This window comes from Meriones unguiculatus, chromosome 1 (genome assembly GCF_030254825.1).
Source record: "Meriones unguiculatus strain TT.TT164.6M chromosome 1, Bangor_MerUng_6.1, whole genome shotgun sequence".
Lineage (NCBI taxonomy): Eukaryota > Metazoa > Chordata > Mammalia > Rodentia > Muridae > Meriones > Meriones unguiculatus.
In genome coordinates this window covers 27,639,608-27,653,289 of record NC_083349.1, presented here as the reverse complement: position 1 = coordinate 27,653,289, position 13,682 = coordinate 27,639,608, and the positions used below count along the sequence as shown (strand labels likewise).

At 45.8% G+C, this 13,682-nt stretch overlaps 1 protein-coding gene across 1 annotated transcript; it reads right to left on the bottom strand.

Moving 5' to 3' along the window:
- Window positions 1–2,551: 2,551 nt before the first annotated feature.
- On the bottom strand, window positions 2,552–13,602 carry Eef1g (eukaryotic translation elongation factor 1 gamma). Its single transcript, XM_021651858.2, has 10 exons — window positions 13,417–13,602; window positions 12,249–12,407; window positions 11,319–11,382; window positions 11,026–11,168; window positions 10,546–10,689; window positions 8,952–9,081; window positions 8,501–8,705; window positions 3,237–3,409; window positions 3,023–3,147; window positions 2,552–2,789 (listed from the first exon to the last, which is right to left on the bottom strand). The coding sequence occupies exons 1-10, from the start codon at window positions 13,426–13,428 to the stop codon at window positions 2,631–2,633; spliced, it is 1,314 nt and encodes a 437-aa protein (XP_021507533.1). The 5' UTR covers window positions 13,429–13,602; the 3' UTR covers window positions 2,552–2,630.
- Between the last annotated feature and the right edge of the window lie 80 nt (window positions 13,603–13,682).

Genomic DNA, 13,682 nt, shown 5'->3' with positions numbered 1-13,682 from the left:
CCTAGGCTCTTACAAGACGCCTCCAGCCCAAGCTGCAATTTGATTCGGGAAGGCCAGGCTGGCAGTGTGGTGACTCAGGCCTCCCCAGGGCAGGGCGGGACAGAACTAACTCCAGATGTGCTTCCCCTTTCTGCACCAGCCCCCAATAGAAGCTCCTGTTAACTCTTTCCTAGGGGTCCATCACAACAGCCTTCCACAACCTCTTCTCAGATGCCTAACCTATGCGTACTGGCCCTTTATCTAACAACCTACCCACCCTTTACCCTACACCAAACCGCCAAACAGGGTTAGAAGCATGAAGCAGGATGTGCATATGAGTCACCCTTCCTGCAGGCTCAGAGACAGAGGGGAGCTGAAGGTAAGGGTCCCTGGCCACCTCCAGACCAGATCAAGAAGGCTGCCAGGCTGATTACCGCCCAAACGCTGGCCCACCCCAAGGAACTCTACCTTTTTACAGTCAGGCCTCTCTCCTAGGCTTTTGTGCCCTTAAGTAGCACAAAAGGTACCCTTTTTGCCTCAATCTTCAGCTATTGGGGAAAAAAAGGGGACAAGAAGTAGAAAATTGCACAAGTTGAGGGGGTGGGGTGGGAAACGGAATTTAGGAGTCTGACAGGTTCAGTGAGGCCCCAGCAACAAAGATATGGACACACCCCACTCCAGCATCTAGTACTGTGAGAACACCTATGAGGCCACACTGCACAGCAGACAAGTTTGGATCTCGCTCAAGATGAGCTGCCTGGGAACAGTGTTGGAGCAAGAACCAACTCATCCTGGGCTATGTGGATTCCAAACTACAGCTCTCGCTAACCACCCACTCTTAAAAAAATACCCAGCAGGTCCAAGGGGGCAGGATAAAAAACAAACACACACATGTACCAGAGATGAAGGAAACCAACTTCCTGCACACACTAGTTTCTAACTCATCTGCTTTTTGACACAGGTTCTCAGGTAGGTCACACTGGCCTCTACTTCTTGAACGGTTGGAGCCACCAAACCTGAACTTCTTTGCTTTCAGTGACAGTTTTATCATGTAGCACCAACAGTGCTGGTAGTACTCGGGATGGCCTCAAACCTGCAGCAATCTAGCCTCTGCTAGATTATAGCCATGTGCCACCACATCCAACTTATGCAGTAAATGACCACAGAGCATCATGTGCACTAGGCAAGCACTCTACCACTTAAGCATGCACCCCGCCTAGAGTGAGCTGTTCAAACTCAGGGAAACACCTGGATATGTCCAATCCCTGTAACTCCAGCTCGTGGGAAGCTGAAGCAGGAAAGACCAGTGCTAGCCTAGTCTAGCCTAGGTTACAGTGAGACCCTGTCTGGGGGTGTGGGGACACCAAAATTCTGAAAAGGTTATAAAACAAGTTCAAAGTAGGGGGCTAACTAGCAACCATTGGCCTCAGCAAATTTTTAGGTAACAATCACAACAACTTAGTATTCTTAGTATTCTAGTATCCCCTTAGTATTCAGGGGCTACCTACTCCACCTCTAATGTTCCTTGTTAGAAAGCAGGGATACCAAACACCCACACCTACAATTCTAACACTTGGGAGGCTGAGGCAGAGCCTTAAGTTTGAATCCAGCCTGGACTATATGGCAAGAACTGCTTCAGAAACAAGCTAGAAGCTAAACAATGGTTCAGCAGATAAGAACATTTGTTCTTCCAGATGACCTGGGTGTAGCTCCCAGTACTTAACACTGGGCCAGCTCTGCCCTCTTCTGGCCTCCAGGGGTACCTGCACAATCTCACAGCATGTGCACACAAACATAGCTTTAAAACTAAGGATATGATTAGAACTGATCACAGCCAGGTTAGGACCAACGGGCCAGTGTCTACCAAGTAACTAGTCTTCTAGAGTGTTTGCACCATTTAAGCTACAGGGTCACCCACCCACCCACTCACCCACCTACCCCGTAAGGCATCTGTGAGCAAATGAGCCTTCCCTATCCAATAGTTACACAGGAAAAACTGGGAATTGGGGGGCTGGTATGCTTAAAGCCCTGGGTCTGACCACAGTGCTCATGTATACCCCACAGCCAACAAAACCACCTGCACCATGCCAAGCAGATGTTTTCTCACCAGTATTCCATCAACTAGATAGCAATTTTCTCCAGAGCTCTTAACTGCACTGGATAGATCTAGGTCCCATTAAAACACTGCACCTAAGGTATCTAAGCATGAGGACCACAGGATCTGAGGTGATTCCAGGAACCCAACCCCTATAGACACGGAGGACATAGCTATGACAGAAAATGCCTCTGCATACTGTGAGCTACCCTTTAGCTCAGCTTTATCAGCAGATGCTTTTCTCCAGTGGTTAAGGTCTGAGGCACAACTTCCAAAGATGTGGTAGTAACTAAGCCCCACATCACCAACCAGTCTGTTTCTCATTTTCCTTGGCTAGTTGAACAATAGAGACCAAACTGAGGCCAGGCCTTTACTTCTGCTCTTCTGAAAACTTCTGCCCTGTTACAGTGATGCCTCAGGCATAGGCAACAGCTTTGAAGAAGCCACCACTCACAAAGGAGGCATGACAGGAGAGTGTGCAATGTTCAGTTTCCTTTAATGACCCCCATCTCCCTTGAAGGGTGGGTGCAGGCAGCTAGGCGATGGCAAGACATGTTCACTTGAAGATCTTGCCTTGATTGACGGCTTTGCCCACATGCTGGAAGGCCCCCTCCCACGAAAAGTACTCTCGAACCAGGGTCTGGGTTTCCTCGCTACCAGGATCCAGTTTCCGCCATGTATATGACTCATAGTCCACCTGCCAATCTGGACTCAGCTGGGGATTAAAAAGAAAAAAACAAAAACAAAAACAAAAAACAGTACAGAGGCATATGGTTAGACACTGGACATTTGCCACTCCACTTCCAACTTCCAGCTTAGACATGACATCACATGCCAGAACTCATACTGATGTGAACATAGCTCCTATATTCCTCCATACCCACCAGCCCATGCTCAAGACCCCCAGTTTTCTATATTCCTGCCCACTCCTCCCAGCACCTTCCTCACCGGAAAGGCAAGCTCTTGGCCTCGGAAGACCCAAACACCAGAAATGGAGCTGCTGTTGTTAGTTCCAAAGAGGATGACACTAGCAAAGGCATTCTTCCTCAGTTTGTCCAATCGCTGGAACATTCCTAGGGATAAAAGGGAGACTATCCAGTCTCTGGAATCATATCACTCACTGCCCTTATCTTCCTCCTCCCAGAACCACTCCTCTTCTCACCAGTGATGAGGTTGCAACTCATGAAGGTCTGGGTGAGCTCTTCAGGGAAGCGGTACTCAGCATACCATAGGGACCATCCATCCTTATCAAAGTGCTCCCAAAAGTATGGCAGCGCCACAGAGAGGGTGTCCTCATTGGAGTACTTACGCTTAAACTCATCCAACACGAAGGTGCTGAAGAGAAGAAACACACAGAAGAAAGCCTTATTGAGACTGCAAAGTAGCTCTATGCGATGGTGTTTTCACTTAATAATTACTAACTTGAAGGAAGTGATCCCTGTAACGTAATGACAGATACTAACAGCATATGAGTGAAGAGAATGAGGGGTATGAACAAGAGCTAAGGCATTTCTCTGCCTAAGAATGCTTGACATGCTTGAGAAAGCCAGACTCAGAGCATCTGGAGAGTCCAACAAGGTAGATACAGCTGCTGCCCCCAGGTGGTGGCTAAAAGCAAAGTCTGTTTTTCCCTCTCTAGCCCCTCCTGGACCTTTACCAGGAGCCACACTGCTCTAGTCAGATTCCCTTCCCACCATACAGGCCTTCTCTGGTTAGAGGCTGGAACCAGAATGCAAGCAGAGGGCAGCTACCTTAAATCTGTACATTCAGGTCCTCTCATCCCTCTTTGTCCAGTAACAAGTTTGCATACTGAAAAGCTCTTCGGTCCAGGTTATTGTCAAAGTAAACTGACACTCAGGGTCAGATGCCCAGCAGCCAGGCAAGAAAGCCAGCCAGCATGAGCACAGGAGGTTTTACTTCCCCATGGCTCAGATCTCCCTCCCCCACCCCTCTCTCCAATTATAAATGGTTCCCAACCATCTTTACTCTAGTTCCAGGGGATCTGACATCCCCTTCTAATGCCCTCAGGCATTAGGAATGTACATGGTACACAGACATGCAAGCATACATATAAAAGAGAAATAAATCTATACATACTTTTACAAAGTAATGAACATTGACAGAAGGAAATCTATAATCTCAGGAATTGGGATAACTAATACTTTATGTTCCTTTCCTTTGGCCTTTGTGTTTCCACAGATAAAGCCATGAGTTATTAAAGTTTTATTTATAACAATTTAATACTGGTACATGCTAAGAATAATTCTTACCAGGTGTGGTAGTGCACACCATAATCCTAGCATTTGCGAGACTGAGTAACAAACAGATCATGAGTTCAAAGCTTGCCTGGAATCCTACCTGAAAAGAAATTTTAGCAGCTAAATAATCTTGTAGTACTATATGAATATGCCACAATCTACCACATCCTGTTAAAATGAATTAGCAGAATTGTTTCAAATATTCACATAAATATTTCTCTAGGCTGTGAATAATGGTTGTGCCATCCTCTCAGTGTTTGGGAGACAGAAGCAGGTCCTTAGACACACACAGCAAGCTCCAAAGCCAGCCTGAGCTATGTAAGACCCCGAATCAAAAGCTATAGTTTAAGTATCATATTGTTTCATTCTATCCTTAACGCCCCTGGATTATAGCTACCTTTCTCTCATTTCACAGATGAAGTTAAATGAGGAGGCTGGTCCAAGGTTACATTGTAGCAAAACCAGAAATCTGCCCTTTTACCACAGGTTCCAGATTACTCTCCAAAAATGTCCACTAGACAAAAATCTGAGGGACCTGAAAAACCACAAACCCTCCTCCTTCCAGTCAAACACTAGGGATTTTTTTCCACATTCCATTACCAACCTCCCACCCCCAAATAATGCAGATCAGGTATGGTCAGCACATGGAATTTAACAAGATTCTGCCTCAAAAAGCTAGGAATGGTGGTATAGCTAGAGTGCATAACACTTCGTCTAAGCATCGTGAAACCCTAAATTCAGTATCTAACATCCTAAAAAAAATGTCCATAAAACCATAAACAATCAGAATGAAACCCTGAACAAATGACAGTTAAATTGCTGGCTTCAATTTTATGACATTAAAAAAGTCTAAGGGATGTTGGACACGGTGGCACACTCCTTTTAATGCTGGCACTCAGGAGACAAAAGCCAGCAGATAGATCTGAGTTTCAAGACAGCCAGAGCTGTACTAAGGGAAGTGAGGTATGGTGGCTCATGTCAGTAACCCAGCACTTTGGACGGAGACAAGGAGGATCAGGAGTTAAGGTCACTCATAGCTACAGTCTGACACCTTCCACACATTAGAATATATCTAAGAAACCAAACAACACACAAACCAACAGCAAACAAAAATTCCTACGGGAAAACACTTTTGGCATCCCAGAAGGGCATCGCGGCATTAAATAAACATCCTCTAAGATACATAAGGGCCAGCAAGATGGCTCAGAGAATAAAGGTGTGTGCCTGATGGCCTGCTTCAATATCCAACACCCACATGGTAGAAAGGCAACCGACCTCCTCCAAATTGTCCTGACTTCCATACACATCAATGAGCCACTCTGACTGGCAGGAACAGGAACTCGCACTCACACATATACACACACACACACACTACAGACCAACTTACTATGTGTAAGAAGTGTCTAGATAGCTGGGTGCAGTGGCACACACCTGTAATCCCAGCATTTGGGGAGGCAGAGGCTGACAGAGCTCTGTGAGTTCAAGGCCAGCCTGGTCTACAAATTGAGTCCAGGACAGCCAAGGCTACACAGAGAAACCCTGTCTCAAAAATGTTCCACTACAACGGCATATATAATTGGGTATGTTATAGGTTTGGGTTTTTTTTACATAACAAACTCTTGCTCATTAAATATATTCTGATACAAGGCTCAAGGTTAATCACTTGAGTTCAAAACTCAATGCACTCTTAAAGAGCAGAGCTGCAGATGTACTTAAATGAACCAGACTTCCATTCCCAACACCTTCTAAATCGTTGGCGCATGCACACACATACACAGAACTTAAAGAGCAGCCACACTCCTGAGGTGATGGCCCACACCTTTAGTCCCAACACTCAGGAAACAGAAGCAGAAGGATACCTGAGGTCAAGACCAGCTTGATCTACAGAAAAAGTTTCCATCCAGGACAGCCTGAGTTGCTACACAGAGAAACCCTATCTCAAACCCACACCACACACTCCCTCAAAAAAACAATAAGCAGCTATGCTATACTTGAAGCTTTCATGGTCTCATACCAAACAAATTAACAAAACTAGAAAATAGGACTCTCAGCTAGAAGTCCCTGCCCCTTAGTGTAATCCATGCTTGCAATTTACACTTTCCAGCCAGAATGATTCATCTTTTCTTTTTTAAGATTTATTATTATGTATACAGTGTTCTGCCTGCAGGCAAGAAGAGGGCACCAGATCTCTTTAAAGATGATTATGAGCCACCGTGTGGTTGCTGAGAATTGAACTCAGGACCTCTGGAAGAGCAAATAGTGAGTGCTCTTAACGTTACTCTGAGCCATCTCTCCAGCCAGAATGTTTCTACATGCTGGTTTATAAGGCAATCACTTAAGACATCCCAAAATGCAGAGGTCAAAACTGAACCTGGATGGCTGCTCTTTAATCAACTTGATTAGATTTATCACCTGAGAGACAACTTCTGGACATGACTGAGGAGATTTCCAGGGAACTTTAACAGACTAGATGATAAGGTCTCACTATTAGGCAGCACTAGCCTAAGGACTGGGGTCCCAGGATGAGTAAGAAGGGACAGTGAGTGAACCACAGTATTCATCTCTCTCTGTTCTGATTATTCCTGGTGACCATCAATCAAATCATGAGACAAAATAATCCTTCCCTTTCTTTACCTGCATTTCCTCAATGGTCCCCGGAAGGAGAAAATGAAGCCTCAAAAGATCAGTACAGTGCAAAGAAATGGCTTTAGGAAGGGCAGAGAATGTGGTCAGAAAAGCAGAGATGCTAGACTTTGGAGTCATTCCTGAAATTTGAGGTGTAAGAGCAAGAGGCCCTGCAAGCTCAAAGCAGCTTGGTCTGCACAGAAAGACCCTGCTTCAAAACCAAACCAAACCAAGCATGCACCACAGCTGGGATGCACAGGCAGGCCTATGAGGCTGCCTTTGAGCCACAGTGAGACCCTACCTCCAAAAAACAATAAGTTTACACACAAAAATTCCACTCTAACCTCTGCTTTTGCCCATCTGTTCAAGAGAATTCCAAGAGGGCGAAGGCATGCTCAGTGAGTAAAGTGCTTGCTATGCAAACACAAGGAACTGAATTCAGATCCCCAGCACTTAAACAAAAGCTGCACATGGTGGCCAGCATTTGCAATCTCCAGTGCTAGGATGGAGGGCCAGAGATAAGTGGATAGTGGGGGCTGGCAGCCAGTCTAGCAGAAACAGCAAGCTCCAGGTTCAAAGAGAGCGAGAGGGGGGGGGGGAGAAAAGAGAAGAGAAAGAAAGGAAAGAAAGAAGAAAGAAAAAGAAAAAGAAAAGAAAAGAAAGAAAGGAAGGAAGGAAGGAAGAAGGAAAAGGTTGGGAGCCATATAGGAAAACATTAAAACATAAGAAATCTCCACTGAGCCCTATCCTCTGCACATGTACCCAGGGGAACAAAGTCATATAACACAACTAAAGGGACTTTTCTGGCATGCTGGTGCATTCCAGGATTCAAGAGGCAGAGGCAGGTGATGAGACCAACTTGATCTATGCAGAGTTCCAGGACAGCCACAGCTACACAGTGATGCCCTGTCTTAAAAAACTAAGGAAAGGGGGCTAGAGAGCTGGATCAGAGGTTAAGAGCACTGGAAGAGCTGAGTTCCTGAGTTCAATTCCTAACACCCACATAATGGCTCACAACCATCTATAACGGATTCCGATGCCCTCTTCTGGAATACAGGTGTACATGCAAACAGAACACTCATATACATAAATAAACCTTCACACACACACACACACACACACACACACACACACACACACACACACACAAAAAAAAAAAACAGAACAGCAAAGGGGAGCCAGGTGGTGTTACCACATACCTCTAACCCCAGCACTCAAAAGGTAAAGGAAGGTGGATCTCTGATTTTGTGGCTAGCCTGGTCTACAAATGAGTTCCAGGACAGCCAGGGATGCACAGAGAAATCCTGTCTCAAAAAGCCAAAAACCAAACCAACCTAAGACTTCCATATTGGTACATACCTAAAAATCACAGATGGAGGCAAGAACATCAATCAGAAATTCAGGGGCATTCTAATGGCTCACAGCCTCACAAGCCAGCCTGGACTACACTTACACCCACTAGTATTTATTTAATAACCTGAGACGGCAGCCCTAGATGAGTGTGAGCAGAACAAAGGTTAAGAACACCTTCCAACATGCTTACCTCTTGGGCAGGTGAGCAAAAGGGTCCTTGGCCTTGGGCTCAGCAGCCAGTGCCTGCTCACACTCGTCCATCTCCTCCTCAGGAGCTGCGGCAGCTGCCTTTTTTTCCTCTTTCCGATCAGCTTGGGGCTTCTGTTTCTCTTCTCGTGAACCCTTTTCTTTCCTTGGGGTGTCCTTTTTAGGCTGGCTCTCTGCAAATTTCTTAGCTGGTAAAGGAGTGAGGAAAGGAAATATAGTCTTTTTTTTCCTCCAAATCAGGCAGCTAGCAGGGGAAAAGTGATAGCTAGGACAAGCAAACAAACCTCAGGGAACAACAGACATTACCACATAGCACTGCATTTCAATGGAAACGTCCGTTGCTGTTTGATACTCATGTTCTGGCTATGCAAAGGGGCCAACAGGAGCAAAGCAGACCCTGACCCTGAGCACATGCTCAGTCTCTTCAGACTTACCATCAAACTGGGCCATCTTCTCACATAGCTTCACTTCCCCCAAGACTGCCCGAAACTGGGGCTGGTTAATGCAGGTAAGGAACCATCGGTTGGTATTGGGGAAGGCCTGGCGAAAAGAAGGCTCTAACACCTGCCAGGATGGAACAGCAGAAGCAAAATCAACAATGGAAAAGCGATGAACAGATTTCAAACCAGAGCATAAGACCCTTACCTCCGGATCCACCTTTCTCTCCATCCCGCCAAATCAGTACCTTAAATGCCTACATCTCTTTGAGGACTCCTTCATTTTCAAAGAAAGAGTGCATTTTTTTTATGTATATGAGTGTTTTGCCTATATATACCTGTGTATCACATATGTGCTATGTCCTCTGAGGTCAGAAGACAGTGTTAGATCCAAAAGTCAAAGGCTAAAACTGAAGTTACAGATGATTGTGAGGCATTATACATGCTGGGAATTAAACCCTGATCCTCTGAAAGAGAAAGCCAATGTCCTTAACTGCTGAGATAGCTCTCCAGTCTCCTTTTGTTTTATTGCATAACCCTGGTGGACCTCTCACATCATGATCCTCCTATCTCAGTCCTGGAATGCTGGGTACTTCTTTCTCTACCATCTTTATGGTTCAGTCTAAAAGGATGGTTGTTCCCATTCCTTCATATACTAATATTCTATGTAAGTATTTAATATTTTGCTCTTTTAGACAAACATTTCATGTCTAAAGTTGAAAAGTTAAAGGTGGGCATGGTGGCGATGGCTTTAATCTCAGCACTTGGGGGGCAGAGGCAGACTGATCTCTTGAGTTTAAGGCCAGCCTGGTCTCTAAAAGTAGAGTTCCAGGACAGCCAGGGCTACACAGAAAAACCCTGTTCTGTGTATATTTCTGAATTCTGAAATTTTGGTTTTTAAAAAAAAAAAAAACAGAAATATTTTAAGAATGTTTTTGTTTTAATCCCAGGTAAGAGGGATATAGACTTGCTTTGGACTGTCCACAGCAGCTATAACTTGCCTTGTGCTCTAGTAATTGTGTGGAATTCTGGGAATTTTCTAGAGGGTATGTAAATGTTAAGAGTCCCAAAAGGCAGGATAAATGGTTGTTGATTGTGATTTCTTAGTAGAAAACAAGAAAATACAGATCCAAGGATCTCTCTCTCTATCCTTTCTCTCCCATCTAGTGATAGGGGGTAAAATGGAGAGGGGGTAAAAGTGGGAAAAGAACCCACAAAGTAGTAAAAGACCAGCTACACACACACACACCTGTCTCAAAAAGCTTGATTCAACAAAAGGCTGTAGCAGAGCCTATACAAGAGTAGCGGAGCCAGGGCACCCAAAATGAGGTATAGTGGGGTGACTACTAGATTTATTTTGCTAAATAAGATGACTCCCCCCCCAAGTGTGAGGTATAAAACACAACACAGTCCTTCAAACGCCTTCACTGAAAAACTCACTATCCTCTTTAAGCAACGTCACCTAAGATGAAAACCATCACAGTACTCAATCCTGGGATTCCTACTCACTGAATGGTCTGAGTCCTAAGCAGAGCCTGGGGTACCCCAGTACTGGTCTACCCCTGTCAAACGAGCTCTTTACAAACCTTACCTGTTTATAGAGCCACAACAGGGTGCAGACAACTGTGATATCAGCCAGTGTGACTCGCTCACCCACAAGGAAAGTCCTTGTCTTCAAATGAGTGTCCAGCAGCCCCAGGATTCGCTTCACCTCCTCTTTTGCATTTTCAGTGGCCTGTTGTTTTGAATACTCATCTTTAGTGGGTACAGAGTCCTTTCCTCATTACCCCCAACCAACTAACAGAACTAAAGAAGCCCTTTAAACAGCATTGGCTCAACCCCCATCCTCTATCATTAGACTCTAGGATCACCTGAAATTTATCAGGAATGAAACATTCATTTTGTATTTCTTCATGGTCAACAGGACTTGAATATTTCCACCATAATGATGCTAACTGCACTGCCTACATGCTCCTGGCCATCTTCTCTCCATCTATTTTACTTCCTATTCCCAAAATGCAGGAACTGACCCCATCTCCACCCCAGCTTCTCCTCAAGTCCTAAAGTGTACCTGTTTGTTGTGGTGCATGATGCCCAAGGTGGGGAACACCCAGGTGCTGGCTGGAGGAACAATGTCGCTGTCAGCAAAGCTCACCCACTGCACCACCTGAGCTGCTGCCTCTGGCGTACTTCCACGCAGCTCATGGTTGCTTACTGCAAGGGCAGAACAAAAAGCTTACAACTTTGAGATCATGCCAAAACCAACCCAGGTCTCTACGATTCCACCTTGTCCACTGCAGCACTCCTAGCCACTTCTATGGCCTCACCTCCAGAACCTCTCAATACTGTATCCCCACAAATTACCATAATAGGCGATGGCATTGCTCTCAAACACACAAAATCCATCATCACCCTCAAATGCTGGAACCTGAGGACAAAGTAAGGAAAACACAAAAGTCAAACACACAGGGATTTCTCACTAGCAAATTCTCTTGATTGAACTATTCTAAGTAAGAGTATGTTAAGACACACATTCCTTGCTATGCAAACTCCTAACATTATCTGAAACTCAGAAATGAAAAATACTTGGTATCCCTTGGTATGAATTTGCTGTCTGGAGTAAGAATTCAAACACGGCTGAAAAGTGTTGCCCTATACCTAGAACTCTTTTGAGTCTGAAACCAGCCAGGGTTAGTGAGACCCCCACCTCAAAATAAACAAACAAACAAACAAACAAACAAACAGTGATTGATTGATTGAGTCAAACATGGACGTCATCAGAAGTCCTGCATCTACAACTCCAAGGGCATTAGGTACAATCCACACACAGGACTTACCCTCCTCCATGCTTTGGATATTTAGCTCTACTCAAGCCCTTTGAGATTAGAATCCAACTCACAAGAGATACTTAAGATATGTGAACACATAACACCTGGCCAAAATACATTTCATACCACAAATATAAAGCAGGTCTGTAACTCTTAACAGTCACTGAGCAGCTGTGAATTTTCCCTTCATAATCCCAGATAACCTCCAACATTTTATTTTCAGAGACAGGGTCTTACTAAACTGCATGAGCTGGCTGACCTTGCACAATCCTCCTGCCTCAGTCTCCAGAGTACTGGGATTACCAGAAGCTTTCAATTTTCTTTTTTTCCTGTTAAGTGCTTGGACAGTCAAATTCGGTTCTTTCTTAAGGCTCCATCCCTGACCCCATGAGATTTCTTAAAAACTATTCAATGTTAAAGAACACACCATGGAGGTCATCTGCAGAATAATGGCTCTACTACTCACCTTGCCAGCAGGAAATTTTCGGAGAAATTCGGGGGTGCGGTTGGTTTGGCCAAAGTGGAAGTGGGGTGGTGCGGAGAGCACGCGGACCTGAGCCCCGCTGTACTGAGCAGCGATGAGAGCCTTGAAGGCCCTCCAGTTTTCAGGGTATGTGTACAGGGTCTACGAGAGATGGGGTCGAAGATGGACATAAGGAAAGAATCCTGAAAGCCACTCCCTACTCGCACTTCCATGAAATTCCAATGTGTTCTGCTCATTTTCTCTCCTGGTGAACCTATACCCTATGTAATCAGAGTCCTCTGAAATACCAAGAACAAAACTGCATACCAGCTGCTAAATAAAGCTTGCCGACAGATGTGACCTCCCTTAAGGACAACTCTAGGAGCATTCTTCCCTTTAAAACTTCTGGTCCCGTCAGACTTCCATCTGTCCAAACACACACGCACTCACACCCATTCCTCCCAGAGCCCTTGTTTCATTCATTCCTGGTGACCCGATATCTGACTACCGCCAGGCTAGTACCGCTTCAAAAGCACACACACACACACACACACACACAGAGACCAAGAGATTTCAAACTTCCCCTCAGAATAACCACCCTGATCTATCGGCATGTCCAGCTCATCCTAAAAAGCCTTTCTTTTCTCGTCGCGCATTAACATTCCCTTGGTCCTATCCTCAGTGTTCCCAGTCGTTTCCCTTTTAAAACCTCACCAGCGGGGTCCAAAGGGTCTCACATCACACTGCTCCTTGACTCTCTGGCTCCCAAACCTCCCCAAAAAACTATTCCAGTTGCCCCTGCACAAACACCCTCTCCATTTCACTGTCCCCGTTGTTGACCCACAAATACGGTCGCAAAAGTTCCACCAACCTGCCCAGTCGCCCCATCTCAAAATGGCAATGAGGCTAAACCACTTTTTAAAGATCCAAACAGTAGTGACCCAAACATCTCTTTTTCTCCTCAACCCCAGAACATTCCACCTCTGGCCTCCGAGCCCCAGCCTCAGTTCCCCTCCAGGCCCTAGGAAGCTTGCTCTCCGACGGTACGGCCTGTGGATCCCAGATCGGCTCTCCGCTTGGGTCTGAAACTCCCCCGGAGCCGACTGGCCCAACTCAGGCAAAGGATGGCGGTGGATAGGGTGACCCGGATCACCGGAGCCGGCAAACTCACCCCGGCCGCCATGGTGATTCCGCAGAGAAAGGGGGTGGGGCTGTCGGTGCTGCCGCAAAGTAAGCCGCCAGAGAGACAAGGGAGAGGGGAAGGGGAAAGCCGTGTGAAAACAGCAGCCGGAAAGCGAGGACGGCATAAAAGGCATACGCACGACAGTTCCGTCTCCAGCCGCGCTGAGTTGGAAAAAGCAAGGGGTGGGGCCCGCTGCCTGGAGTGCAAAGAGCGGACGCCTGCGTAGTGTAGTTCTGGACAGGCCTGAGCGACCA